The 25636-nt window shown below is 47.2% G+C and overlaps 1 protein-coding gene and 3 non-coding genes across 6 annotated transcripts in view; 3 read left to right on the top strand and 1 right to left on the bottom strand.

Moving 5' to 3' along the window:
- LOC120961462 (homeotic protein female sterile) overlaps positions 1-25403 on the top strand; it is a 35119-nt gene extending 9716 nt beyond the window's left edge. The window contains exons 1-5 of one of the 3 annotated variants that reach the window (XM_040385177.2): positions 496-1640; positions 18234-18516; positions 18610-19156; positions 20529-21135; positions 21199-25403. In XM_040385177.2, the coding sequence (XP_040241111.2) occupies positions 18463-18516; positions 18610-19156; positions 20529-21135; positions 21199-23029 (3039 nt within the window). In that variant the 5' untranslated portion in view covers positions 496-1640; positions 18234-18462 and the 3' untranslated portion in view covers positions 23030-25403. Of the gene's footprint in view, positions 1-495; positions 1641-17739; positions 17807-18233; positions 18517-18609; positions 19157-20528; positions 21136-21198 lie in introns of those variants that run through there. The other 2 variants (XM_040385181.2, XM_049605855.1) reach the window with 2 other exon arrangements.
- Positions 17975-18045, top strand: Trnag-gcc (transfer RNA glycine (anticodon GCC)). Its single transcript has one exon. It is a non-coding gene; the product is annotated as a tRNA-Gly (tRNA).
- Trnav-aac (transfer RNA valine (anticodon AAC)) lies at positions 19284-19356 on the bottom strand. The gene has a single exon. It is a non-coding gene; the product is annotated as a tRNA-Val (tRNA).
- Trnag-gcc (transfer RNA glycine (anticodon GCC)) lies at positions 20392-20462 on the top strand. The gene has a single exon. It is a non-coding gene; the product is annotated as a tRNA-Gly (tRNA).
- Positions 25404-25636: the final 233 nt, after the last annotated feature.

Genomic DNA, 25636 nt, shown 5'->3' with positions numbered 1-25636 from the left:
TTTAATGCTTATTAACAGATTATTTCGTTCAACTTGAAAAACACCCAGCAAACAGAGTGAAAAGGAATTACATATATTTTGTTTTGTTTTTTTTTCAACACTTCGCCAGCCCTCGTTGATGCATTAATGTTTTGCTCTACAGCACTAATAAAGACGGAGCGCAGAGAATCTGGTCGTGCGCCAGAGCGCTTTGCAGGGAATTGGCAGAGTGTGGGTGCTGGCACGTATGCAAACTCTTGTCGGCAGAGCCCTCCAGCATGATGCGGCGCTATGCTGTGTAAGCTTTAGCTCATCTCGCATCCCATCTCGCTCGCAGGAGAACCAGACTCACTTACTCACTTTCAAGGGGTGCAAACATAAACATAAAAAAACACACACACTCACATACATACCGAAAGAGAACGACACTGGCAAAGAGCAGGAGAGAAATCCTCCGTCGCTCGAAAAGCATAAACATCTAGCTCTGACTCCCAGACCAACCTTTAGTATGCGGAACGTTGCTTGCGTTCGCGTCCACAACACGCTCTCTCTCGCTCTCTAGACTCTTGGCCACTCGACAATCTCTTCTGTGTTGGCACAAGCTTCTCCCAGTCAGGGCGACCAGGCCCCCATTCGTTCGCTGTAAGTCGGTTCGAGCGGAACGTGCAACCGGCTGTCCGATTCGAAAAACACGCACCCCTGAACCGTGTACATGTGTCCCCGTCCAGCTGGCTCGGCTGTGGTGGAGCAGTGTTTCTATCTCTCCATAAGGTGACTATCAGACGTGTCCGAAGTAGCGGTGCAACTGTTCCAAATCAGCATCATCCCCCAAGTGCATCCTCGCGGCATCACCCAAAGCCCTCCAATTTGCCTCGTGCCAGTGTGCCTTTTCTAGCGTGCGTTTCTGTGTGTGCAGTGTGTGTGTGCATTGAAAAAGGAGGTGTTTGTGCAACGAAAGGGAAACCACCGAATCTTAGCAAAAGCGCCCGTGTCTCGAGACGAAGGCTGCAAACTTGATTCCAGCGTCTGTGAAGGCAGCCACACTCCTTCTTGCGTGCCAGCCAGTGTGTGCCAGGTTTGATGTGCCCCAAGTCCTCCCCCTGCCCCGAAAGGTGTGTTTGCAAATTTTCGATCTCGAGCCTCGATCCACCCCCCAATTATCTGTGTACGTGTGTGTGTTGGGGTATGTGTATGTTCGACTAGCGTACGTGTGTTTGTGGTGATGGTGGTCCAGTGAAATGAGGGTGCAGCATAACATATATGTGAAACAGGTCTGCCCGTTCTTCGTACCGTACCCGTACGCCTGGCCGGGCACGGTGGCCTGTTGGTGCCTATCAAGATTGTGGCCATTTGACACGGTGACGGCACGACACGAGTGGAGTCGATGTAACAACAACAAAAATAACACCCGGCTGCCTTCTAATTGAATTTAAGTTTTCGCGAAGGGTTTTGTGTTAAGTGGGGTAAGCAAAGGCGCAACAACGAAAAAAAAGCAAAAGGGGTAGCAAGTGTTTTGTCACAGGTGCCCGTGTGTTTTAACATTAAAAAGTTCAAAGGCGAATCCTAACAAAAGGGTGTCCTATATCGGTACCCTGTGCTGTGGTTTTTGTGCTGTGTCTGTGTAAAGGGTAGTTGCTGCCGATTCGTAGAGTTTGTTCAAGGTAAGAATAATGGTCCTCTTTGGGCAAGGAAAATCAATCACCTACCATTGCCAATTAGTGGTGTAAATGTTTCATGATTTGTTGATGTTTAATATGCTCTGAGTAAGTGAGGTCAAAAGGAGGTCAATCCATTTTTGGAGGACGTGTTTTTTGGAGGTGCAGCACACAAAAAACGCCCTACCTTCGGGAGCATCTTCGAATGCGAAACCTGGAACATTCTCGCCAGTTCTTGCGTTCTTTTACCCTTATTTGGAACATCTTCAGCTCGGGTGGCTCTCAGCCGTTCGATCCTGTCGCCGATCGGATTGGCACAGAAGTAAAGAACTTCCAACAAGCTCTGCACTGAAACAAGAATCGGGCTTGCGAAGCAAGGAGAAGAACGCGAGATGAGCACACACACAAAAAAACGAGATCAGCCCATGGAAATGGTGAAGGTGTTGTGTTGTTCTGTGGCTGTTACGAAATAGCGCCGGCGAGGTGCCGTTCTCACGGTCTGGTTTGTTTGTTGCGATCTCTGTATGTGTGTGTGAATGCTTTTTTATTGCTATATTCTTCACCGATGTCCGATTGCTGCCGCTCCTTCAAGATCAGGTTTGAATGGAGGTAGAAAGAAGGCACCACCGTAAGCAATTGCAACGTGGGCGAAGGTGGGTTGCAGACGCCTAAAGGAAGTCGGCGTCTGACTCTCGCACCCCCATTCCTATCTCGGGCAATGGGAGTTTGAAGATGTGCGTTGATTGTTTTCCGGATGGAATAGTACTTACCTTCGCGTCGGTGCTGTTTTCCCTTCCATTTCGGACAAATCTTCTCCGAACGTGCTGAAACACAGTGGAGTTCTGATGTAAAGGTCTTCTCAGCACTGAAAAGATCAAGATGCTGCACACCGGACACTGCCTGCCTGAATGAGAATGTAATTAGCTCCAACTAGCTCAAATTGGGCAACAAAAAAAACGATTTGCGAGTATTAAAACAAAAACAGATTTGGAAGCTTGAAGCTTTTGAACTTGGGTACGGGCAGCATTAAATTCACAATTATCTAGTCCAAATGTCGCGTGCTACAAAAAATCAACAGCATGCGAAGCACTCTAGTTTGTGTCTAAAGTGTCGTGTCGAGTGAGTTCGCTGCCGGCTGTGCCTAAGGATGGATCCGGTGATCAAGTGTCATAAATCAATTGGCTGTGGTCGCGGCATCGCCAATTTGTATACACATCTGTGTCGCCCGGCTCGCTCTGGACGGGGGACGACTGACAGATACGCTAACCGACGAAGAACACTGTCCGCGGAAGGTGTAATTGCGCCTAATGGATTGTCTTTATTGGGCGCAAAGTGTACGTGTGAAGTGTTGATGAACGCTAAAGCGCAACAAAAGTCCAAAGTGCAAAATTCCGACACCATGGAGATCACCGATTTGCGTGATGAAAACACTTACCCTCCCCAAAAGTCCAGCAATTAATCTTTGCCTTATTGCAGGGTTAGGAGTTGGCGACTCTCAACTTTAATGTGTTTGTGTGTCCTAACGTTCCGCGCATAGCGGGCGTTAAATGTACGACTTAATAGATCGCAAAACGATTGGATACCTTTTACTTCGCAAAACATCATTCCCCCCCAGCCAGATATGATTGCAACATCCAACTAGCCGGCAGTATGGTGGGTGGGTTTTAGGAGTCGATGGTTTAGCTCGCATACACCAGTTGGAATTGGTTTGGTTTGCAGTCAATCGGAGCTCACTTTGGCGAAGGTTCAAATCGTGACTGAACGTTCTGTTCTGGTTGATTAGATCTGCAGAGTAGAGCAGATTCCCTGCTCGAGAGCGACACGATCAGCCGGCACACGCGGTTGATCGAACTCGTTAACGGAAAGGTCGTTTGCATCCCATGGTGTGTGTAAGTGATGCTTTTTTTAGTTTAAGACATAATCATGCTAGTTACGAGTGTTGCGAGTGATGGTTTTAATCTTCCCGCATTTCGTAACACGTAAAACGGGGAGCAAGAAACATTCCGTTTAGCCGCAAATTGCTGGTTAGGTCAATGTAGGAAGCTCTTAGTGTAATAACATAAAAGAACATACTGACTGTTACACAATTGGTAAGAAGCTGTAAGAAGCATGGCTTGTTAGTGATTTTAATGTTCTGAAAAGCGAACTTACGTCTCATTCAATTTCCCAGAATGAACTCTACGAAGTAAGTCTAGATCACGATCAATAATTTTTCATACTTTAGCAGAATGTATGTTGTAAATGTATATAAGCACATCTATAACGCCATCTGCTGCTGCATATGTTTAGCTAAACTCCATTAACAATATTAACGACATTTTTAACATATTCCCTATTCCACTGGTTTAGATCAGAAATGGTGATACCGACGAACGGAGTACACTTTGAATATTTCAATGTCGGTAGTTATTTAGGTCTCCCAATACTACATTTTCAAGATTTCATGAGCACGTTTTCCTCCGACCTATTTTATGCAGGAATTTTACGACCTCCACAAAGTCCACACAGTTGCTTATCAGCACCCTTACCATAAATCCCCAGCCGCTACACCAACCTCACCCTTCCCTATCCACCCATCAAGGTGCTAGTCTTCCCAATAATTCAGCTCTAATTGAAAGTTCACCCACAAATCGTGCCGCCCAACGTCCCCGGGAGTCGCACAAAACGGAATGAAAAACTCCCAAAACAACACTCCACCACGCACGGTAATTTTTCACTCATTTTCACATGCTGCCACCACTCCATCCGTCCAACGTACGCGTGCCGCTGCTTTGTGCGTGTGCCATTGCGCGTCATTGGGTCCTCCGGCTACACCTACGCTTACTCGGTGCCCCTTCGCCGTTGATCTCTGCTCAGTTCCGCCAGCCGATGCCGATGATCCACTATCGAAATCGATCAAAATCGATCAATTCGAAATCAATCGATGCATAAGAGACGAACCCCGCGGTAAGAGGGGGAAGGGTTGGGTGGTGGCCGGACCGAGTTCGTCCGATTGCGTCCGGGGCGGTGTTTTACTTCAATTTAATGTTTTACATAACCAATGAGGGGTACATGCTCTCGCGTGCGTGCGCTTTACCCCATGTTTCCCTTGCTTCTACCCCATATGCTGAGTTATGCTTACGCGGGGGCACGTTCACTTTCTTTTTCGGTAAATTTCATTTCCACCGCAACACCTTCAGCATCTTCTTCATGTGGCCACTGCCATATTGAGTCCGCTCACATCAGCCGTGGTGTTGTGTATCCTTTCCTTGGGTTGTGCGCTATCGCTTGTCATCTTAAAGGTGAGGATGAGATGAGCACACTGCCTGGGCTGATTGAACGATTGTCGTATTCACGCTTTTTCTGCAATCACAAAATTAATTGTGTTCAAGCTTTTCAAATGCCGCCTTTGCTCAGATTTCGAGAGATTTGCGTGTAAAGTTGTTGGAAAAATGATTTGCTTTTTTTTGCATGGTTATTTACTGCATGCGATACCGTACTCTCGGTACCGGCCACTGAACTCGGAGTGTATGGGCAAAATTTCACTTTCCTCACGGCAGCACATGCCGGCGATGATATGATCCTCCATCTGAGTTTACATGATACTCTGCTTTGTTTTTTAATTGGTCTATTTTCTATGTATTTTAATCTAACTTTAAACGGAAAATTTGTATGAAGCTGCCCTGCCATTGCAAGTATTGGATTCACGCCCACCAGTGCTCTATTAAATTTACAGCCTTTAACGTTAACCACCGAGCCATGGAACGCCTCTCCCCAGTGCCATGATCATTCGATTGATTCATCGTATAATAGAACCCAAAATTGATTCCTTGCGCAATAATCTTATCAGTTTGCAGCAATTTACGTACCAATTTTCGGCCAAAAACAGCACTCGTTGTGAAACAATTACAAAAATTATCAACAATTACAGCCCAACCTCCGGTATGTGTGCGTGTGCCTGCCAGCAAACACCGTCCTCCAGTTGTGCATCTCGCTGACTTGGCGCGCTGACACGGGTCGATGCTGATTATGGCAGCTCGGGATTATGATGATTACGCCTGTCGCTTGTTTTGTTTGCGCCTGAGCAGGGAGAGAAATTTTGCATCACATGCCTTCCCCTCCTCCGAAGATGCGGCCCGATAATGATGTAAATAATCATTGTGCGATGGTGCGAACGCAAAAGCCTGGCCGTTAACTTTGCTCCCATTAGGTGCGCTCGCGCGCGCAAGGGTTGTGCCTCGTGTTACCCTGTGCCGACCCGGGGTGCCCTCTACGGTGGTCGATCCCGCTGATAGGGATTCACACTGCAGAGCCGTCCATCGGTAACGACACACGTAACCGCACCTGCTGACGATGGAGGAGTATTCCCGCTTTTGCAACATTGCAATCTGCCCGGAGTACTCAGAACGCTTCGAAAGCAAAAACACACTTACCCCGGGGAGTGCAAAAAATGCTTACGCCATAAACTCACAGTCAGCGTGTTTGAACCGCATGGCAGCAGTGCTGGACGCATTGAAATGGTGTAATGCTTTCTCTCGATCTACTGAAACGGTGCGTCGATCGATCAAGGTAACGCGCGCGAGTGCCCTATTCCCATGTTTGTCGCGCGGAAGAATGCAAGAAGATTACAAATGCTCCGCCACTCTTTCACACACTTTAAAGTTATGAAGATTAGCTGGCAGTAGCAGCAACAGCAGCCGATCACACGAAGAGTAAACGAAGAGTAGTGAAAGTTTCAATTTTCCGTCCGCGTGTGGGCGGAGAAGGGTAACGTAACAGAAGGCAATGTGGTGAACCTCATTTCTTTTGGCAACCAACTCCGGTGCTCCGGTTTCGATAGATACTGATCCAGACATTAGTTTTATGTCTTTTTTTCGTTGTTGCTGCTATTGCGATGCTCTTTCAGGTCTCTGGCCAATCTCTCATAATGGCCCCGAGAGCAGAATGTTGGCCTGGTGGACTGACCACTACGCACAGCGCAGAAAGTAGCTTTAAACATGGTACTTTCGGTGGGTGTTATTTTTCGACTTTTTTTGAAGATATTATTCTTCTTTTTCTTCCTGTCACCTAAGATAATTCAGCGGAGCATTGGGTTTGCTTCTCACGGCATGTACGCAGTAAGTGCATCATAAAAAAATTGAGATGAAAGCAACCTAACCTATCATGTACATCGCCGCCCATAAAACCTGCACCATGATCATGATCAGAAGAGGTGCTGCTCCTGTTGGTCAGCTACAAGTGGGGGCTGTGATGATACTTTTACCCTTGTAAGCAGGAAAACGGTATCATGGTGAAACGAAGGTTTACTGCATTGGCGTATGTACTTGTGTGGGCTTTTAGTAGACGATGATGATCAGTGGAAATGATGAAACCTGAATGAGCCACGGTGCGTGTTTCGTGTCATTTCGGCTTTCCTTTTAATTTGTAGTAACGATTAAAAGTGAGATTAAACTACATTACGGTTACAACCTCCAATTTGAGGTTTTGAATTCAGCTAATGTCCCTTTATACACGAAAAAAGCATAATACTACAGCGACATTAAAGCTAGGTTATTTTCCATACTTTCTTTCAAACGCCATGTACATCAAACTATACAGCAAATATTTGATCACAATTTCAGCCAACTATATCCCCAAACAAAACCCTTTTCCACAAATAGCTTCCAGCTAACGCACCGTGCACGGACACGGCTTACCGGCCCGTAAAGCGCTGGTCCACTCCTCCGGTACCGATCTAACCACACAAAAGCCACCACCAGTCAACGTCACCCTTCCGGCACAAAACTAAACCCGGCGCAACTAAAATCAGTCATACGAAACGAGAAACCATTGATCGAGGCATCGTTTCGTTCGCTGGGGGGAGGCGAACGCCGTCTTGAGCGGCTCTAGTCAACCGCCAGGGGGAGAAAGAAACCAATCTCTTCTAATAGGACGCGCACCGCACCGTCGACCGTGTTTGCACTGACCACCACTACGCCGCAACGGTTCGGAAGAGGTTCAAAAGAACGCGCTGGGACGCAAACGGTGGGGGCACAGTACGAGGGAATGTTTTCCTTTCTCGATCCGCTAATTCGGACCGTAAGCTCTCCTCCGGGAACTTCGCTCCGGCGATGGTGTGTGCATTCGTTGCGGTGTCGGCGTCTTCGTTTTCTTTTAATGAATGAACGGACCACTGCACGTCATCTATGCGTGTGTTTGTATGTGTGTGTGTTTGTGTCCGATAGACCAACAGATGACGCAGTCGGGCATCATGTCTGCGCCGGCAGCGAGTCCAGCCCCAGATCAAGTACGATCGTAGCACACTGTTAGCAGGTAATAATAATCAGTGGCAGTGTGTGGGGGATTCGATCGCCAGCTGCCAGCGTTGCGACAGACTAACGGGGGTTAGAGTTTAGGGCTGCAGAAACCGGATCGGCCCCGATCGCGTCCCAGGACTGGGAGGCTCCAACCTACACAGCAGCGTACCCAGAAAGCAAATGCAGGGTTCGTCGCGTGTCGCAAAATCGTAAGAACTTTGGACGTTTCCATTACGTTTCGTTAGGTCATCATCGATCTCCAATATTCTTAACGAACATTAAAGTAATCATCATATATCTAAACGTCGCATTTCAAATAGATGTTGCTTTATTTTCCTTAGCAAAAGCCCCTGTGAAAACACCTTCAAAGTAAACCCCAACAAACACTGTCGAGCTCAAACAGGCCTCCGAGTGGGGTCCGGGAAGATAGTCCCCAAACTCGAACTCGACATCGACCTGTTCTGTCCTGTATATGACAGCAGCACCACACGCCACCGTAGGAGGCTGCTAAACCTGTTTCTGTTGAGCCCGCCACGACGCCTAGATGTGACCACGGTGTGTGATCATGTTCTCCACAGCGCACACACCGCCAGCGCCAACGGGGCATATACGCGAGCGCCCGAGTGTTTCGCCCGTTTGGCAGAGCGCGACTTGTTTTGCGTGTTTGCGTGCCGGTGGCTCAAGAAGAGGGATCCGGGATTGCGTCTTTTTAGTGGTAGACTTTCTTCTCTCCATTAACCCACTACACCGGGCTACAAGAGAGGACGAGGGAAGCCGTAAACGATCATGTTGTTATGTGTTGTTCGCGTTCGAGGGTGGAAAGTAATTTATTTTGCTTGCTAGGTACGTTGCATCGTTTTGCCAAGAGTCGTCGTAATGTTTGTACTTCTTAACTTATGACTTATTTTTAAACTTTACAATGCTCGTTTACTACTTAGCCGCATTAGTCATTGATTTTATGGCGTATTAATCTGCTAAGAAGCTTACCGAGATCGATTTTATTTTCAAACAACATCTTAACGTCAAACTCAACTCCACAAAAATGTTGGTTTACCCAAAATCTGCTCAACCCATTTTGTACCTTTTTCAAAATAAACCTTGAATACAGCACTCCCACCGCCCTCGTGTACACGTCCTGCGACGAATCAAACGCACCTATGATGGTGCAGACATCATTCATCAATGGCTGTGGGGACCGGTGGAGGCTTTCACCGCAATGATGTGTACCAAGGTGTCACACCGCACTCATGCCGCTGGACTAATGGAACCATAAGGCTACATACGGACGAGAAACGGACAAACGACACACAAACAACAGTTGAGCATTAGCGTACACACAAAGAGCTGAGAGCTTGCTGTGAAGCTCAATGCTGATGATGTCCATGGATCTCCTCCACATGGTTTGCCGATCGTTCTTATGCCCGAATACAACTTTCCAATTCTACGTCTATTCAAGCAATGCTCCAGCTTGACGACTACCTTCAGTGCGACGAAGTATTAGATTTTCCGATTACTACTCTGTTTTGTTTTGTTTTTGCGCCACAAAAAACTCACAACATTTATACCCAACTCCCACGTATCTGCTGCAGACCGAAAAAGGCAATGACGTCGATGCAGCGCTCAGCAAGCGTGATCCTGCACAGCTAATGGGGATTAGCTATTTCTGTTAGCCCGTTTGATTTCTTCTTGATTGTCGGCCTTTTCAAAGATCTTCATCCGTCCGGCCGCTTACCGAACACTCCGACCGTCTCGGTGGACAAACACACCAACGCACTTGAAGGTGAGTGTCCCCGGCTTGGGCACCCAGACATGCAACACCAAGAGAGAAGGCCAAATTTATTCATATCTGATGACTTGGACCACCCCATCCCGTCCACTGTTTCACGAGTTCTTGTCGCTGAGGGGTGTCTTTTATTTGTTTTGTTGAGTTAGCAAAAAAAAGAAGAAGGTTCTAAAGGTCTTCGACCAACCCATATGGGCCCGTCCGTGAGGATGTATTCATGCATTGTGTGGAGGTCAATGTCTCGAAGAAAGTTTACGGTCGCTTCAAACTATAACTTTCAACAGAAGCCCATTAGACATTGTCTGCTTGGCTAGAAGACATCGAAAGGAATCTGCGATGGAAATTGTTGTTCTAAACCAATCCACAATGCCACATGCCGAACTGTTGGTCCAGTTGTGAAATAAGATCATTGGATTAAGTAAAACTAGCACAGCTGTCCAAGACCAGGCCCTTGCCTTTGTGCTGGCAGTCCCTGAACGGTCCCGCTAGAGTTGGTGTTTTTGTTTTCCGAGCTGGCAAGGTTTCGGGTACCCTTCGGTGTGTGTGCCCTGCTGGAATTCGTTTCAGCGCACTGGAGCGCTATTTACTCTGCGGCAGCTGAAGCATGTGTATTTTGAGCGAATGATTTATCGCTCTGTCGTTCGAGGGCACGATTAGTTGCTCTAAATTCTTCACCCAGTAGAAAGAACCACGCTCGAGAGCTGGTGGCGGGTTTCATACGATTATTGGAGATGGATTAATTGCTTATCATAAAGTTTCCATTAAATTGTTCTTTATTGAAGCTATCGATGATGTTACAGCTAAGGGAAGTTAATATCAATTATTGACAATCTCGATTCCGATAACTTCCTTCAGGCGAGCTTACAATTCACTCTCTTTGTTCCGCATTCTTGTCTACTTCCTTGAACATCAGTTTGCCGTCTCACAACCCTTTTATGGGCATAATGCTACTAAGTGACAACCGACGATGATAACGATGATGATGATGTTGTCTGCCAACCATCTGGTGGTCATAATTGTTTGCAAAATTTACTCTCGCTACAGCAGAACACGTAAAGAACTCGGATTCACGCAAACAACGAACGGACACTGGTATCATCATGTGAAAATTAATATCCTCCTCAGGCGTAGGGAGACGACTCATTTTAGTTTTACTCGATGTCATTTGATTTTTCTCTTCGTTCTCTTCAATTCGTATCTGTGTAGTGTCGATGGTCGAAAGGTCGTGGGCAGCAATTATGGCGCATGCTGTGCAAAGAACGCATTTTTTTTTTTTTGTTTTAGTTGTCGGTCCAACCATCATCCGACCTTTATCTCTTACGACAGAAGGCACGGATGATGGACATGGTGTACAAAGCGTGAAATAAAAACAAACTGCACGCCCCGGCCAGCGAGGGCAATGTTCGCGAAAGACCGGAAAGAAAGGATTATACAGTTACAGTGCTGGAGGATGCAGTGTGCTGCCCCATCTCGAAATCTCATGACGGATGATGGGTTGGATGACGTGTGGGATGAATGGAAGACTCCGGGAGGGTTGGATAGGGCAGCATAGACAGCCAGTCTGCCCGGGATGACCGATTATGGAAGTGGGAAGTAATGCAATGGCAGTAAACCTTTCAAAAAAAACCCTCCACACACCCTGATGCTACTATCTACAGCAAGTCGTTGTAGTTGGACCATGTCCTCGCTTACTTCCTGCTCACACTGCGGGAGTGGTCCCAGGGTGTGTGTGTGTGTGTCCGTTAGTTTCATACCGGCATGGGAGCGATGGGCTCTGTAGCTTCTCAGGCAGAAGGCAGAAGTACATTCGTGACCATGAATTAACAGTTGTTATTAAGTGATCGGTTGCAAATTGTTGCTCCATGCAAGGCTTCCAAAGGTGCAGGAAAAAGACTTCCACAAAGTATTGGAAGCGTTCGATCAGATTTACCTTTCCGGAAAATCCCCTCAAAGTAGCATCACCATCTCTAGATTGAAGCAGGGTGCCACAGGATGATTATATTTTACCTCACCTACTAAGTGTACTACCCAAGACGAATGAGTTTCGATATAATAGTTAGCACACAAATACGGATGCGCAACCGTGCGTCTTCTGAAGAAGGTTCTTGTGTCGGCTATCACCGACTGTTTGGCTTGCTGCCGTAACTATCGAGGTGTCATTAAGATCAAACGACTGCGGTTATTTCTCTCTATTTGTTCTACTACGTTCGATGCTCTACTATGCGTTCCACAATAGGACAGGCTAAAGAAGCTACTTCGAAAACGGCTGCTCGTACTTGGTAGCTACACACGCCGGCTTACACCGGTAATGATTTAGTAAATAAATCAATCGAATCGGAAATGAGCAAAACAAATAGAGTTAATGTGTTGCTAGGTTTAGCAGCGGTGGGGCTAGTGGCTTTCTTGGTGGCGGCATTTCTTTTTGCCGCCGTCAGTAAAAGCAAACAGCGCAAACATACTGCTACACCGATTGTGGATTCGCTGTGCTCGTGGCAGGGGGGCACTTTAGTGGTTTTTAGTGGTGTTAAATAAATTTGTTCAACATTGTTGAGAAACAGAATCGATGGAGTAGAGCTTCTAGAAGGGAACAAATTTTGCACGGAGAATTTGCCATCTCGGAAGCAAGAAGATATAACAAAAACCACAGGGCCTTTGATTGATGGCGTCATTGGCATCGTACAATAAATTGCAAACAGAATATCTTGATAGAAAACAAAACCTTGTAGCGCTGTTTTATTGAAGAAAGGCAACAGCACGATCGTGGCACTTACCCACAACCACAATATTCAATTTAACAAACCATAAATAAATTGAAGAAATTAATATCAGATCCTCGGAAGGGGGGGAAAACCCCCAGCGCCACAAAATTAACCTCACTCAACTCGGCACGACAACCGCGACATGGCGTTGCGTTCGGCATACGTCTTTTAGCCCGGCATCTGATGACTGAACTCGCGTATACAAATTTACTTCACACGTGTTAGCGTAACACACCATAAACGCATCGGCAAGGAAGAGTCGCCGCCCTCCATCCGCCGTGGGGCGTGCAGTCGTACCATTTCTCCAGACCGTTCCATCGCACGCAAGCGCGGAAGCGAAAGAAGTGGTGGAACGTGACGAACGTGTCAAAATTATAGTTTCGTTCTCTTTTTTTATTTGGAACTTAAACCGTACCCGTAAAAAGACCAGACCGCGCTGGAAAAAGGCTACCCAGGGACGCGCAATGGGTTTTCCTCGCTTCCTAGTGCGTATGCCGTGTGTAGTGTCTAGGCATTGACTGTGACCTAATTCTTGATAGCAACCGAATGTGTGTACTAATCGCCGTAGCCGTGGTCTGTTCTACTTTCAACTTCCCTAGCATCCAGCGTGACTGTTTAGACTTACGCTGGCGTTCTTCAAGGCTGTGTTGCTCCATTCTTTTAAGCGTGTTATGCATTAGACGTCTACCAACAGACTCATAAACTTACTCGTCCAGAGAAAGATAAACGGAAGAATATAATTGCACCTCACAGCACCTCACATTTCTTGCTTGAGCTCAGCCGACACGTCGTATATCTGTCAGAGGATAGGGGCATAAAATTGACACCATCTGTATAATTTCCCAAGTCACGACCTACGCCAGCAGCACTGGTGGGTGCAACTGATTGACGCTTGCGTACCGTACAGCTCCTCTCTGCTATGTACAGTTCATTAGCTCTGTTTCACCATACCTGATAGGGAATGCATGGACATCTTCGGCATTTGTTGGAGCCAAGATACTTGGTTACGATAAAATAGGACACTATTTTTGGCCACACCTTACCTTGGGACATAATACACCAGACCACCCAGAATCGTGCGTCAAACTGACCTTTTTGGCGCACTGCTCCTCTTCCACATTTGTTTCGATTATTCATTGACCTCAGAATTCCGGTTAGCCAATTTGTCCATGCTTTGGAACCGTTATTAAATTTATTGTTTACTACTACCGATTCGATCGCATTTCCTTCCCGGCGTTGACCATCATCGTATCGGTTTCGTACCAAATTTAGCTAAGAATGGGTGGAACGGACCTCTTTAGTTGGGACACCGTTTCCAACACTTTTTTTCCGTGCCTTTCTTTTTGCACTGGTTGCTGGGAATTGCTTCAACGAGACTAGCGGACTTGGCCAGTGATCGACAAATCATATTTAAATTGCATTTCATCTCACAAAAGATTTTTGAATTAAATCAAGATTTATATCAAGAAACTACTCTCAGAGTGTGTCCATTAATACACTATCAGTTCAATGAATTTTAGAATAATTTTGTTATATATGTTTTTATAAAAGCTCTACCTAGTCAAAAAAGCTTGCTCACCCCTGCCAGCTAGTGCATAAATGAGCAGCAAAAACCCAAGCCACCCAAAGCCGGTTCCAGCAACCATAGCAAGAACCCAAACACAGCGTTGCCCAAATGTGGGTGAACGAAGACAAGTGAATCGATTAATAATTCATGACACGTAGACACATTTACGCGTTTCCCACCCATTTTCCCCGGGTGCCCGGGTCCTGTAAGTGCGACACCGGCTTGTGTCTGCTGAAGCTGAATCTGCTGAAGTAGCAGCGTATCGACGGCGCACAGAGTAGCATTCTCATTCCCAATCCCGGTTCGATGACTCGATTTTTTGTTTGTCCCTCGTCGTTCAATAACTTAAACTTTAATGAACCTACCGGCCCAGGCAAGACGTTTGCTCGGGACCAGCCCGACCAGCACACCCCGTAGCATCGTGGCCCTTGTTCCGGGTTTGGTGTGTCGTCAGGGGGGTGGGGTAGCATAGTAGTATGAAGAAGGGCAATGAATGTTGTTCCTTCCTGTTCAGCTTCTGGGCGAAAGGGCAGGAAGTTGTGTCACCACCTGGTTTCCACGGGCCCATTCTAGCAGTGGCACAACGAACCGTGTGTACACATGGCTATCATTGCAGACACATCGTGAGATATTTAGTAGCAGTTTTTGTTCTTGCCAGCCCGGCCCATGTCACATACTGCATGCGACGGTACAACGGTGCTCTCGCATTCTGTAACTGTAACTCATTCTGTATGCTGCATCTGCCACTGCATTCTCGCCGTGTCGATGCTCCTCCATCTCCGGGACACCTCTTTATGGACTAGAAAGTATCTAATGAAGCCAGACGTTTCCACCTGTCTCCGGAACCTAAAAGTCCAGCGTAATGAGGTCTGCTTCCAAAATGCTCTCCAATACCAATTTTTGGGCAGAGAAAGCGACACGGCCCCATGACATCAAACTATCGAAATGGATGACATCCTAACCTACAACAACTATGCTAAATTATAATGCTAATGGCGAAAACATTCTACGGAAAATGTATGCTTTTCACTTTTAGAATGGCCCATAGCTCTCTCAATAAACATTTTCAGTAGTCTATGCTACGACCTCGATTTGCGGTCAAGTTCAGTGTACCGTAGTGTGGTTTTGCTCACAGCAAATCAGCACTGTACTTCCTGAAGTTGGACTTTTCGTACCACCACCATTGTCATCTAACTGTGTCGCTCTAACACTTCCTTCATCAAAAGCTTTTTACAAAAAACCTACGAATCTGCAGTAGAATACAAATGGGAAATGGTGCCGCACCGGACAGATCAGTTGACGGGAGCAGCATCAGCTAATGGGCACGTGCTGAACCGCAACGAGTGACAACAAAACTCCACGTCACGCACTGACGATCATCAAACCGTACAGAATTCTTTGCAATCTTTGGGCCTGTTACACGCTACCATATAGTCTCTCCAAATGCAATATTGTCAGACTCAACAATGTCAACATACTGCCCACTGCTATACTGTAAGCTGAGCATTGGCAGCTATTTTTTATTGTTTTTCTATCGGCAGTTCTTCGTCTTTATTTGTTGTTGCTCATCGGCGCGAACACTAAACGACACAGCCTCCTCCGTTGTTGGTTTGTTTACAAGACGCGCAGCAGGTCGACGATCATATCGAACATGGCGTTGCGTGTGTACGCATTGGTAGGAGGTTCAGCATCGCGAAGCACCGTACCGTTTCCCCAGGTGACATACTTCTTCCGATGCTACCTTTTCGTTGCGTTTCCATTTTTCTTGTCCTCTGCTGTACTGTCATTCTACCGCGTCGCACACATCCGGGATTGTGCAAAATCTTGCGCAAACCCTATTCAGTTACCGGAAGAGGCAGCTGCACTTTTACATTGCGCTTGGATATGAAACCGATCCATCACTAACTATTAAATGGCTTTTTAAAGACAGTGGTACACTAAGTGCTGCCCGCTGCACAAGGCTGGAAAGAATCGTTTGCAAAAGTTGCAGAATTCCGATGTCGTAATCGTGGCCGGTACCATACAGCTTGGCGCCAAAAACAATGACTTGAGGCGGACGAATTGGTCATGGCGAACGGAGCGTCGGCTTCACGGGTGGATAATTTGTGCCAACCGGCTACTTCGGGGCGCGCACCCGACCATTCATTGCGCGATGATCGTTTGATCTGCAAACCCAACTCATCTAGAGAAGTCACACTTTAAGTAGCACGGGCAAACGTCACACGAACATTATCTCACCGAAATTGTACCAGACAGGGGAGATCGTTCGCACTGAACTTGCTGCTTGAAGTCTGTATTTATATTTTAATCACAATATTTTGACTTCATTTAGATCATCTGCATGCCGTGGCATAATTTACATTATTTTACTATTGCGTTTTAAAAAAAACAAAGCCTGCAACATAAAACAGCAATCTACTGATGAATTTTTCACTAAATTTGATTCAACCTTTAATTTTCAAGGTTAGTTTCGCCCATCTTTTGAACACTTTATAGTCCAGTCCAGTTGAAGCAATGTGCGGGACATTGAAAGCTTTTTTTATACGACCTCGTGACAATTTGCCAGTGGTAAAATTATTTCCTTTTTTTTCGGAGGATTGCGACAGCTACCATCAAAACGATGACAAGCGATCGTACGATCCATATCCATCACTACCAGGCCCCAGTGGACGTTTTCGGATCGTCCGATGCAATGGACCACTTTTTTATTATTTAAACAATCAATTCACACCAGCTAGTCGTGCGTTTTACTGTGCAATGTTATATTTTCAACAACAATAGCAAAGAGCAACACAAAAAAGCTGACCCCCGCAAGCGTGGACGAAATTTTCCATTCGCGCTATCCGAAAATTGATCCATGACGTCCGGGAACCGGCACTTGCCGCCCAAGCTGCTGATACGGCACGCGAAAAGTGTCGCCACACCCACCAAACCCCACACGAAAAAGGTGGAGGAGTAAGTAGCAGTGTGGTTTCCGTCCCACCGAAAACGTGCCAAAAGAACGGGCTTTTCCATGCTGGTCAGGTGGATCATTACATTTTTGTCTTTTCGGTAGCAACACAAAAAGCTGTCTACTAAAGGTTTTTAAACTGTGTTCGCCGAAAAACAATCCAACAGGAAACACATATACACACCTCCCCCTTCGTCATGGATGCGGCCGGAGTTATTTTATTTTATTTTTTCATGCTTGCCCGTGTTTAGGTGCAATCTGCTGACGATGTTATATATTTTCAGCAACACGACCATGCGTACCACCACACCGAAGAGACACACCACCAATTGGCACACGCCAAAAGTATCGTACGATCCGTGGTAAGAAATCAGCGCGTACACGTTGCTTGGGACGCGCCTTGTTCTTGTTGCCAACCGTTTGCCACATGCAACCCGCGCATGCCCCTCAGTCAAAAGGATTGAGTCTATAATGTGTTCCAGGTGGTGGTGCTAGTGATGAACGTCTCCGTCTCCAGCCCCGAAACGCCATGGTATACAGGGTGGGTAGGGAGGGAGAGCGAAGGCTGTCGAACGAACCGTACTGGTTGGTGGTTTGCATAAATTGTGTACGGTTAGGGGCGATCCAAAAATAACCGAAATAACCTACAACATCATACACAAAAAAAAAAAAAAACGTTCTGGCGTCTATGGCCTGTTCGGGGGCCTGTTTTTTGGTACATTCGAGGTGTCGATCTTACTTAGCACAGGCGGAAGTTTTGTCAGTTTGCTGTCAATCGGTGTATCGGGTGGAAGTGTTTTTGTCTCTCTGAAGCGCTACACCGCAAGCTTTTTTGGTGGTAAGAAAGCAGCTGACTACCTTAACCGTTTATTAAGGCAAGAAATGTGAGTTGGGTGGGAAAGATAAGCTTCGGTTAGCATCAATCCATAACATACCATGTAGAGAGGTTTTGTTTGAAACACGGCTCATACCGGCCGGTGCTTGATAAGCGTCCATCTTGCACGAAGCATCGGTGGTTCAGTGGTAGAATGCTCGCCTGCCACGCGGGCGGCCCGGGTTCGATTCCCGGCCGATGCATTGAATTTAACTATTTTGTTGTTGATGAGTACTGCCTACGTGCATAATAATCATTATTAGATGAGAATAATTTAATGGGGTTTTTTTAATAAAAAAAATTTTGAGTTTAATGAGATATTATAGTTAAAAATATAGTACTTTGTATCTCTGTAAATATACTAAAATTTTTTTGATCTTTTTAATTACAGAATCCTATGCAGAAGCTGTAGTATCATCTAAATACTCGTATTCGGAATTGTTAATAAAGTGACGGTTGTTCTACAATGTACTTCAGCAGAACTTTTTGTCACCCATTTGAACTCTAACGCTAAGAGACAAATACCGTGATCCTTAAAAAATTGAATTGTTCGTTAAAGTGTGCGAGAAAGCCAAACTAGTAGTCAACAGAGTGGCAGTAAGCGATCGATCGTACCAATCATGGCAGCTGTAGTGTATGGAAACAGTCCGCGGCATAGCAGTCGTCACCATCAGGTAAAGAAAGGGGCACCCAAGAAAGGGGGTAGCCTCCTTTGCTACCCATGACCAGTACTCACCATTTTCCAACATCCTTTCGACCTCTTTTAGGGTCATCTGCTGTCCCAACACTCGCCGTACCACACGCAGTCATCGAACGCCGGCCAGCATCACTCACTGCCACCGCCGCCAGGTCACCATTCCTCTCATCACACGCTGTCGTCCGTGTCGCCACCGTCGCAGATCATCACACCACCCACCTCGTACCTTTCTACCGCCACGACTGCCATCTCCTCGCAGCAGCAGCAACAGTCATCCGTGCAGCAGCAATCGCAACCGGCCTACTATCACCATCACCACTCACAGTCGGTATCGCTGCCGCCGCAGCATGCGCAAACACTCAGCAGCTACCATCAGCTGCGCAGCTCGAAAAGAAAGTCAGCGGTCGAGCTGCTGGCAGAAAGCAAACCGTTCTACGTCAAGTCAGAAACCGTGCTCGATCGTCAGCAGCAGTTGCTGAACAAGCGTTCGAGTGCGGGTGGTGGTAGTGGCAGCGGTGGTGGTAGTGGTGGAAGTAGTGGGGGTGGAGGAGGTGGCTCGCAGCAGAGTAGGAGTGATGGTGCACAGTGCGGCAGTACGGGCACACTCAGCGGATCGTGTAAGTATACTTCCATTGAATAGCGATGACGTAGAATCATCTCCCTCCCTCCGGGGGTCTCTCTGGGTCTGGCAGGGTAGACGATCCTATGAACAAAGATGCTTACCTAATATAAAAAAGATCTTTCTGTTTCCGCCCGGGATCGAACCGGGGGCCTTCCGCGTGTTAGGCGGATGTGATAACCACTACACCACGGAAACAGCTGATAGAAAGGGCTTCACACACCATACAGACTGTCTGACGTCTCAATTTAAAGGATCTAACTTAAATACCACAACTCTTTAATCATCCAAATTTCTTGCCAACTGTGCCAACCAATTCAATCGAAATTTATTTTGGTTTGTGCCATCTGTTAACAAATATGACTATTGGCATTTTCTGTCATATCTTAATATTGTGCACGCTTTTAAACACTCTTTTAAGACAAACATGTACGTTATATTTTTTGTTTTAGAAACAAAGTAGAGCGTTTAACGTCTTTAACCGCATAGTTGGATAACTGCTATCATATGTGCATGTGGTTTATTTTACACTTATTTGCATATTTATTTCAAGTCACAAAAAAATGAAAATCCCATTAGGTTTGATGATCTGCATTTTTGTTGAAGAAAATATCTGAGATTTACATGTTGTGTCACACATTTTGCGTTGATATCATAGCAATTATTGTACTTATATTTATGATTTATATTCAAAAAGTTTTCCTATGTCAAACATACTTCTCAAGTCATAAACCGTACATTTATAACAAAAAAAAAATATTGATAGCATAAAATCACTAAATTGAGTTTAAAAAATCTTTTCACAAATAGTATAAAATATAAAATGTTTGACTTACCTGGGTAGGTGGCTATAGGAGTAAAGGTGTAGTTTTGGTTATAGATATCAAGGTTATGTTGTACAATTAATTCCAAACACCACGGATAAACACACAACCGAATAAAAAGATCCCGGATAAATGCCGTTCCACTATACTTCAATTGACGGAAAATGTTAGTACGTTTCAACGGATACTAGACGGAGTGTAAGAAACTAAGATTAAAATACGATTTCATCGACTGTAATTTGAAGATAGCGGGAAGTTATCTTCATGCATATGTAATCTGTTCTTGATCCCTCTATTAATCTATTTCCAAACACGATTGATCCAAAGCCAAACATGCAAGCCAACAACAAGATTACTATGTTCAAATTCTAGTCGCCGGCTGCGATTTAGATTGTCCCTGCTCAACCAAGCATCGGTGGTTCAGTGGTAGAATGCTCGCCTGCCACGCGGGCGGCCCGGGTTCGATTCCCGGCCGATGCATTTAGAGGATTTTTTTATTATTATTACTAATACCTTACACGTTACGTCGCTTTCATTTATCCACAGACATGGTATCGCCCTCAAGAACACTTCCATCGTCCGCCGTTAGCCAGGCACTGCAACAGCAGGTGCAACAGCAGCAGCAACAGCAACAGCAACGATCAACCAACCGAAGAAGTGCTTCCTCCGGTTCGGATCTGCTGCAGACCAAGCTGCGCAAGCTGCTCAACGCGGCCGACAGCAAAGAGACAATAATGCCCCCGGCCGGCGACGTGGGCCTGATCAATTCCAAATACGGCCAGCCGCTCGAAACGAGCTACATCGGCACGGGAATGGTCGGTGGGGGTGGTGGTGGAGGCAGCCTGGACGATATCGGCTACATTCAGCCGCCGAAAAACTACCAGCAGCAGCTGACCGTCCACCCGGAGCAGCCGAGCGACGTGTCCGTGTTCTTCCCAAGTGCGTTCTTATCGCCGCAGTCCCTGCCACCGCACCCGGGCGGCGATGACGATCTCTATCTGTACGGCGGGCTGCACGACAGTCTGGTGCTGACCGATGATTACCGTGCCATCAGTCCACCGGCTGAGTACGCCGAGCAGCAGCAACAACAGCAACAACAGCAGCAGCACGGTGGTTCCCCTGAGGGTAAACATTCGATGGGAGGCGGCCACAGGTAAGCTTGCGCATTATGATTTCGCTTTGAATGCTTCTAAAAAACGATCTTTTTTTCTTGCAGCCGCTACAACTACCAACGATCGTACTCGCACTCGCAGGCCGTGGTGCCGGGCTCCGGGCATCATCCGACCGACGAGTCGGACTACTCTCCAACGCAATCGTACAACATAAACAGCCACAAGTCGCTGCCGGACCTGCACTCGCAGAGCAGCCGCCATTCGCCACACTCGGAGGCGCTCAGCTGCTGCAGCCGGGGCAATCGGTCGAACCGTTCCGGCAGCTCCTTCAACCGTGATTCGGGCGGATCCTCGGGTCACTACACGCACCACAGCGAACCGTGCTGCAAGCAGCAGCAGCAACAGCAGCAACAGCAACAACATTCACAGCAGCACCAATCAAGCCATCACCAGCTGTCCCATCTTCCACACTCCCAAATGATGATGCAGCAGCAGCAGCAGCAGCATCATTCACAGCAACAGCACTACCAGCAGCAGCACCATTCGCAGCAGCACACGCTGTCATCGCAAGGGGACCGGCAAGACTCGATGATGATGCTCGGCGACTATCGGCGGGACAGTGGCTCCTCGACCCAGCACAGCGGCAACTCGTACTACGCGTACGGCATTCCTCCACTGCGCTACGACTGCATCGAGTGTCGGGCGAAGATCCGAGAGGAGGCTGACTGTCTACTCAACTTCACCACACCGGAGGTGCCGGAAGCGTTCCAGGACGGTTACAGCGAGAAGCAGCATCAACTCCAACAGCAGCAGCAGCAACAGCAACAGCATCAACAGCAACAGCAACACCATCAGCAGCAGCTGTCGAAAAGCCAGCACGCCAAGTACTACGACGAGCGTGGCAGGAAGTACTACAAGAACCCGCCCATGTCACCGCTATCGCCCGTGTCCCCACTGTCGCCCCCGGAGCAGGCCCAGCTCGATCTCAGCCCACCGCTCGGTACGTTCAAGCGGCAGAAGTGTTTGCGCTTCAAGAACCGCAGCGGACGCCAGTCGGCCGTCAGCAATCCGTCACCGTCGTCCGGTGGCCGGTGCGGGCCGGGCGGTGGTGGACCGGGTTCGAGTGCCAGTGCCGGTGCGGTCGCTGGTGGACCCATGGTGGACGACGATCGTCGTCCGATCTTGCGCTCCAAGAGCGATATCAGCGATCGTTACTGGAACCGTTCGCAGCCCGAGCGAACTACCCTGCTGCCGGTCGCGGCGGCCGATGTGCGGGACCACCATCGCGAGCGACGTGCCGATCGTGAGCGCGAGCGTGATCGTGAACGGGACCGCGAGCGGGACCGGGAGCAGCAGCTCGAGAAGCAGCAGCGCTCGCGCTCGGACAGCCTCACCCAGCTGGAGCGGTTCTTCGACCGGCTCGGGCTGGACGAGGAAACGTACGATCGGTACATCGCGCCGAAGGGAGGTTCGCTGCAGCGCCGATCCTCCGGCTCGTACCATCACCACAGCACCGCACACCATCACAATTCGGCGTCCTCGGACATCCATCGCCTTTCGGACGATTGCTCTACTGGTGGTGGTGGTGGTACACCGGGTGGTGGTGGCAGTGGCGGTGGCGCTGATTCCGACGAGTCCAGTGCCGTCTTCTTCTCGGACGTGTCGACCATCGATTCGACCAAACTGCCGGACAGTACGGAAACGGCGAACGGGCCGGGAGCGGGTGGAGCTGCGCCCGCTTCGCAGCTGTTGGTCGGTGCCGTTGGAGCCGTCGGACAGCCGGGCGTCGGTGGACAGGCGGATGGAGGTGTGCCCCTGTTAGGTGGGGCGGGTCCGGCCCCACTCTACCGCACCAGCGAACCGCCGTCGATCATCGAGCGTAACGCGCGCATCATCAAGTGGCTGTGCAACTGCAAGAAGATGCAGCTGGCCTAGGGCCGTCGACACCGGAGGCGGACCCCGCCCCGGTGGTCCCCGCCGACCGAGCGCACCGGTTACGGCCGGCGCCGGCATTGATGCGGCTGTGAGAGACGCTGAAAGGGAAGCAGGAGGAGGAGGGTTCTCGCGAGATCCGACCAAGCCAAAGAAAGACGAAGCATTGGAAAGAGGGGTGTGAGATGAGTGAGGTGGAGGACATTTACTTCACACGTACAGCAAGGTGGCCATCAGTTCACGTGAGTTTGTGTACTTAGTTGAGGCAAAAGCTTGATCCTTGTCCTCTTCTCGTTCGAAAATAAGACGAAAAAAACAGGGAAGGACTTCAGATGTGTATGCTAGAGATGGACCGACGAGATGGTGGAAGACTGCCAATACGAGGACTCGCTACTAGAATAATTGATGTAGATGTGTAAACGAGGCTAGCTTGTGACGGCTGCTAACTACTACGACGACGTAAAAAGTCTTTTTTAGCGGTTAATGTAGAATGCGTTTGATAAGTAGAGAACGAGTAGGTCACAGTAGACTTGATCGATCGATCACATATACTAACCGGACGGCCTGATTGAATACGAAGCGAAGCGACCGTGTTTGTGGACAATGCAGGGTTTGCAGGGATGTAAAGCAAGGAATGAAACGAACAATAATTAAGGACTATACCGAAGGAAAAGGAAAAGGGAAACACTCCGATTGCAGACGTGAAGCAACAGGGCTGGGAAAAAGTTAAGTACGACAACTACTTACAATCTCACCAGCTGCCATGACACTCTATCGATGTGTTGCGTGTGTGTATGTGTGTTGCGTGTTTGTATCGGTGTTCGTTTGTGTGAAAACATTGCGGAGGTTTAGACATTTCGGATTCAATCGCATAAAATTCATGGTTCGTGGAGCAAAAACTGGTGGGATCAATCAACAACCCGTTTATGGTAGCTATGCGTAGTATCTTAGTACACACGAGACTCACGCACACACACACGAAGGGGATGGGGAAGCAAGCCTACAGCTTTGTAGGGTTCTTCGGTCGTCAATTTGTGTCACCACTTACTTAAATTACGCGACTTTTTCAATTTTACAAATACACACGAAACAGCACATCTAGCAGAGGGAGGAGATAACAAATCACTTTAAACAACAAAAAATCGATCTCTCTTTCTATCTCTAGCAAATATAGTTACACTTAAAGGGAGAGGATGTTTTATAACCAATCGAGATCTTTTCTCCCTTACTTCCCCTCCCCGTTCCCTGACAGTGATGATCGCCACCCTGTTCAGATGTAGCTAAACAAGGAAAGGGAATATTCTTTTCCTGCCTTCTCTAGCCGTCTCATGGCGCCTCATGTACGTTCAACATCATGCTATCCGCCTTAGAACGTTACTTTTCCTCTAATCTATTCCAGTAGGAACGCAGTAGGCCGGTTTGTAATGTAGAGCATGGTTAGAGGAGATCCACATCCATCAGTAAAAGCTCGCGAAGCTTTCAAAGTTTCGCTTCGAACAGTAGCGGAAAAAGGGAAACGAACCAGGGCAAATGCAAAACGAATAAAGTAAATTAATGTAGTAACGTACCACACCTTTGAATCAGGCGTTAGTTTTGCAGTCAGATTACCCTTCGGGCAGTGCGTTATTCTGAATTCTCTCCCCCCTCGAGTGACTCTAGGTGCAAGGATTCATACGAATTGATTATAAAGCAAGCGCGATCGTATATAATATTTTCTAGTCTAATGTTAGATTCTTAAGTCATGAGGCGAGATACACCTGTAGTGCTAGATGATCGCATGCTGAAAGGAACAAAACCCAATTGAAGCAAACACTGTGGAAGGAAATTGAACTACTTGAACAAATCCGAAACCGATTGTAAGGCAACGTGGTGCGGAATAAGCGAGAACTAATCAAAAAAATTGCGAAACAAGAAAGCGATCAAATAGAAAAAGTAGTACAATACGAGCTCGTATCTTTAGATGACGGTCACATATAGCAAATCACATCAAATAAATGAGAGGAAATTTGACTATCGGGAGCGGTGAACCAAAATAATAAAATCACCCACGATCATACAGCGTTCTAACCCAACCCAACTGTACCCCTGTTTCTGATATCAAACACACAGCAGAGGAAACACCCAACTACTAGAAGCTAGTGATTTTAGCGCAAAGAAAGTATAGCGTAGCGTATATTTGTTCCTCCCTTGTTTGGTATCCGTTTTCTCTTTTCCATTTGTGGAAGCAAAGCATTTTTCCATTCGCCCCCACCCTTTTCAAACGCCATACCGAATACCGCTGAAGTGAATCAAAACGCATATACAATTCAAGCTCGAATACTGCAAACTAATCACACGGTTTTTACACCACTACTGTAATAGAGAGAGAGAGAGAGAGCAGCAAAAGAGAAAAAAGAAAAAGTAGTGCCGGTAAGACGAAAAAGCGATCGGCGCCGAAGTCGTCAGCAAAGTTCCGTAGCGAAACATTAGAATAGAACACTACTGATACTGAAAGGGAAGTAAGCGGGAAGGAAGCGGAAAGGCAAAATCAAACGCGATTAACCATATATTAAAATAACATGCAAAACGACACTCAATTAAAACTGTTATAGAACTTCTCATAATAATAGT

The sequence above is a fragment of the Anopheles coluzzii genome, chromosome 2 (assembly GCF_943734685.1).
Source record: "Anopheles coluzzii chromosome 2, AcolN3, whole genome shotgun sequence".
NCBI classification, from domain to species: domain Eukaryota; kingdom Metazoa; phylum Arthropoda; class Insecta; order Diptera; family Culicidae; genus Anopheles; species Anopheles coluzzii.
The sequence above is the reverse complement of the archived record's forward strand: the minus strand, read 5'-3'. Positions and strand labels throughout refer to the sequence as shown.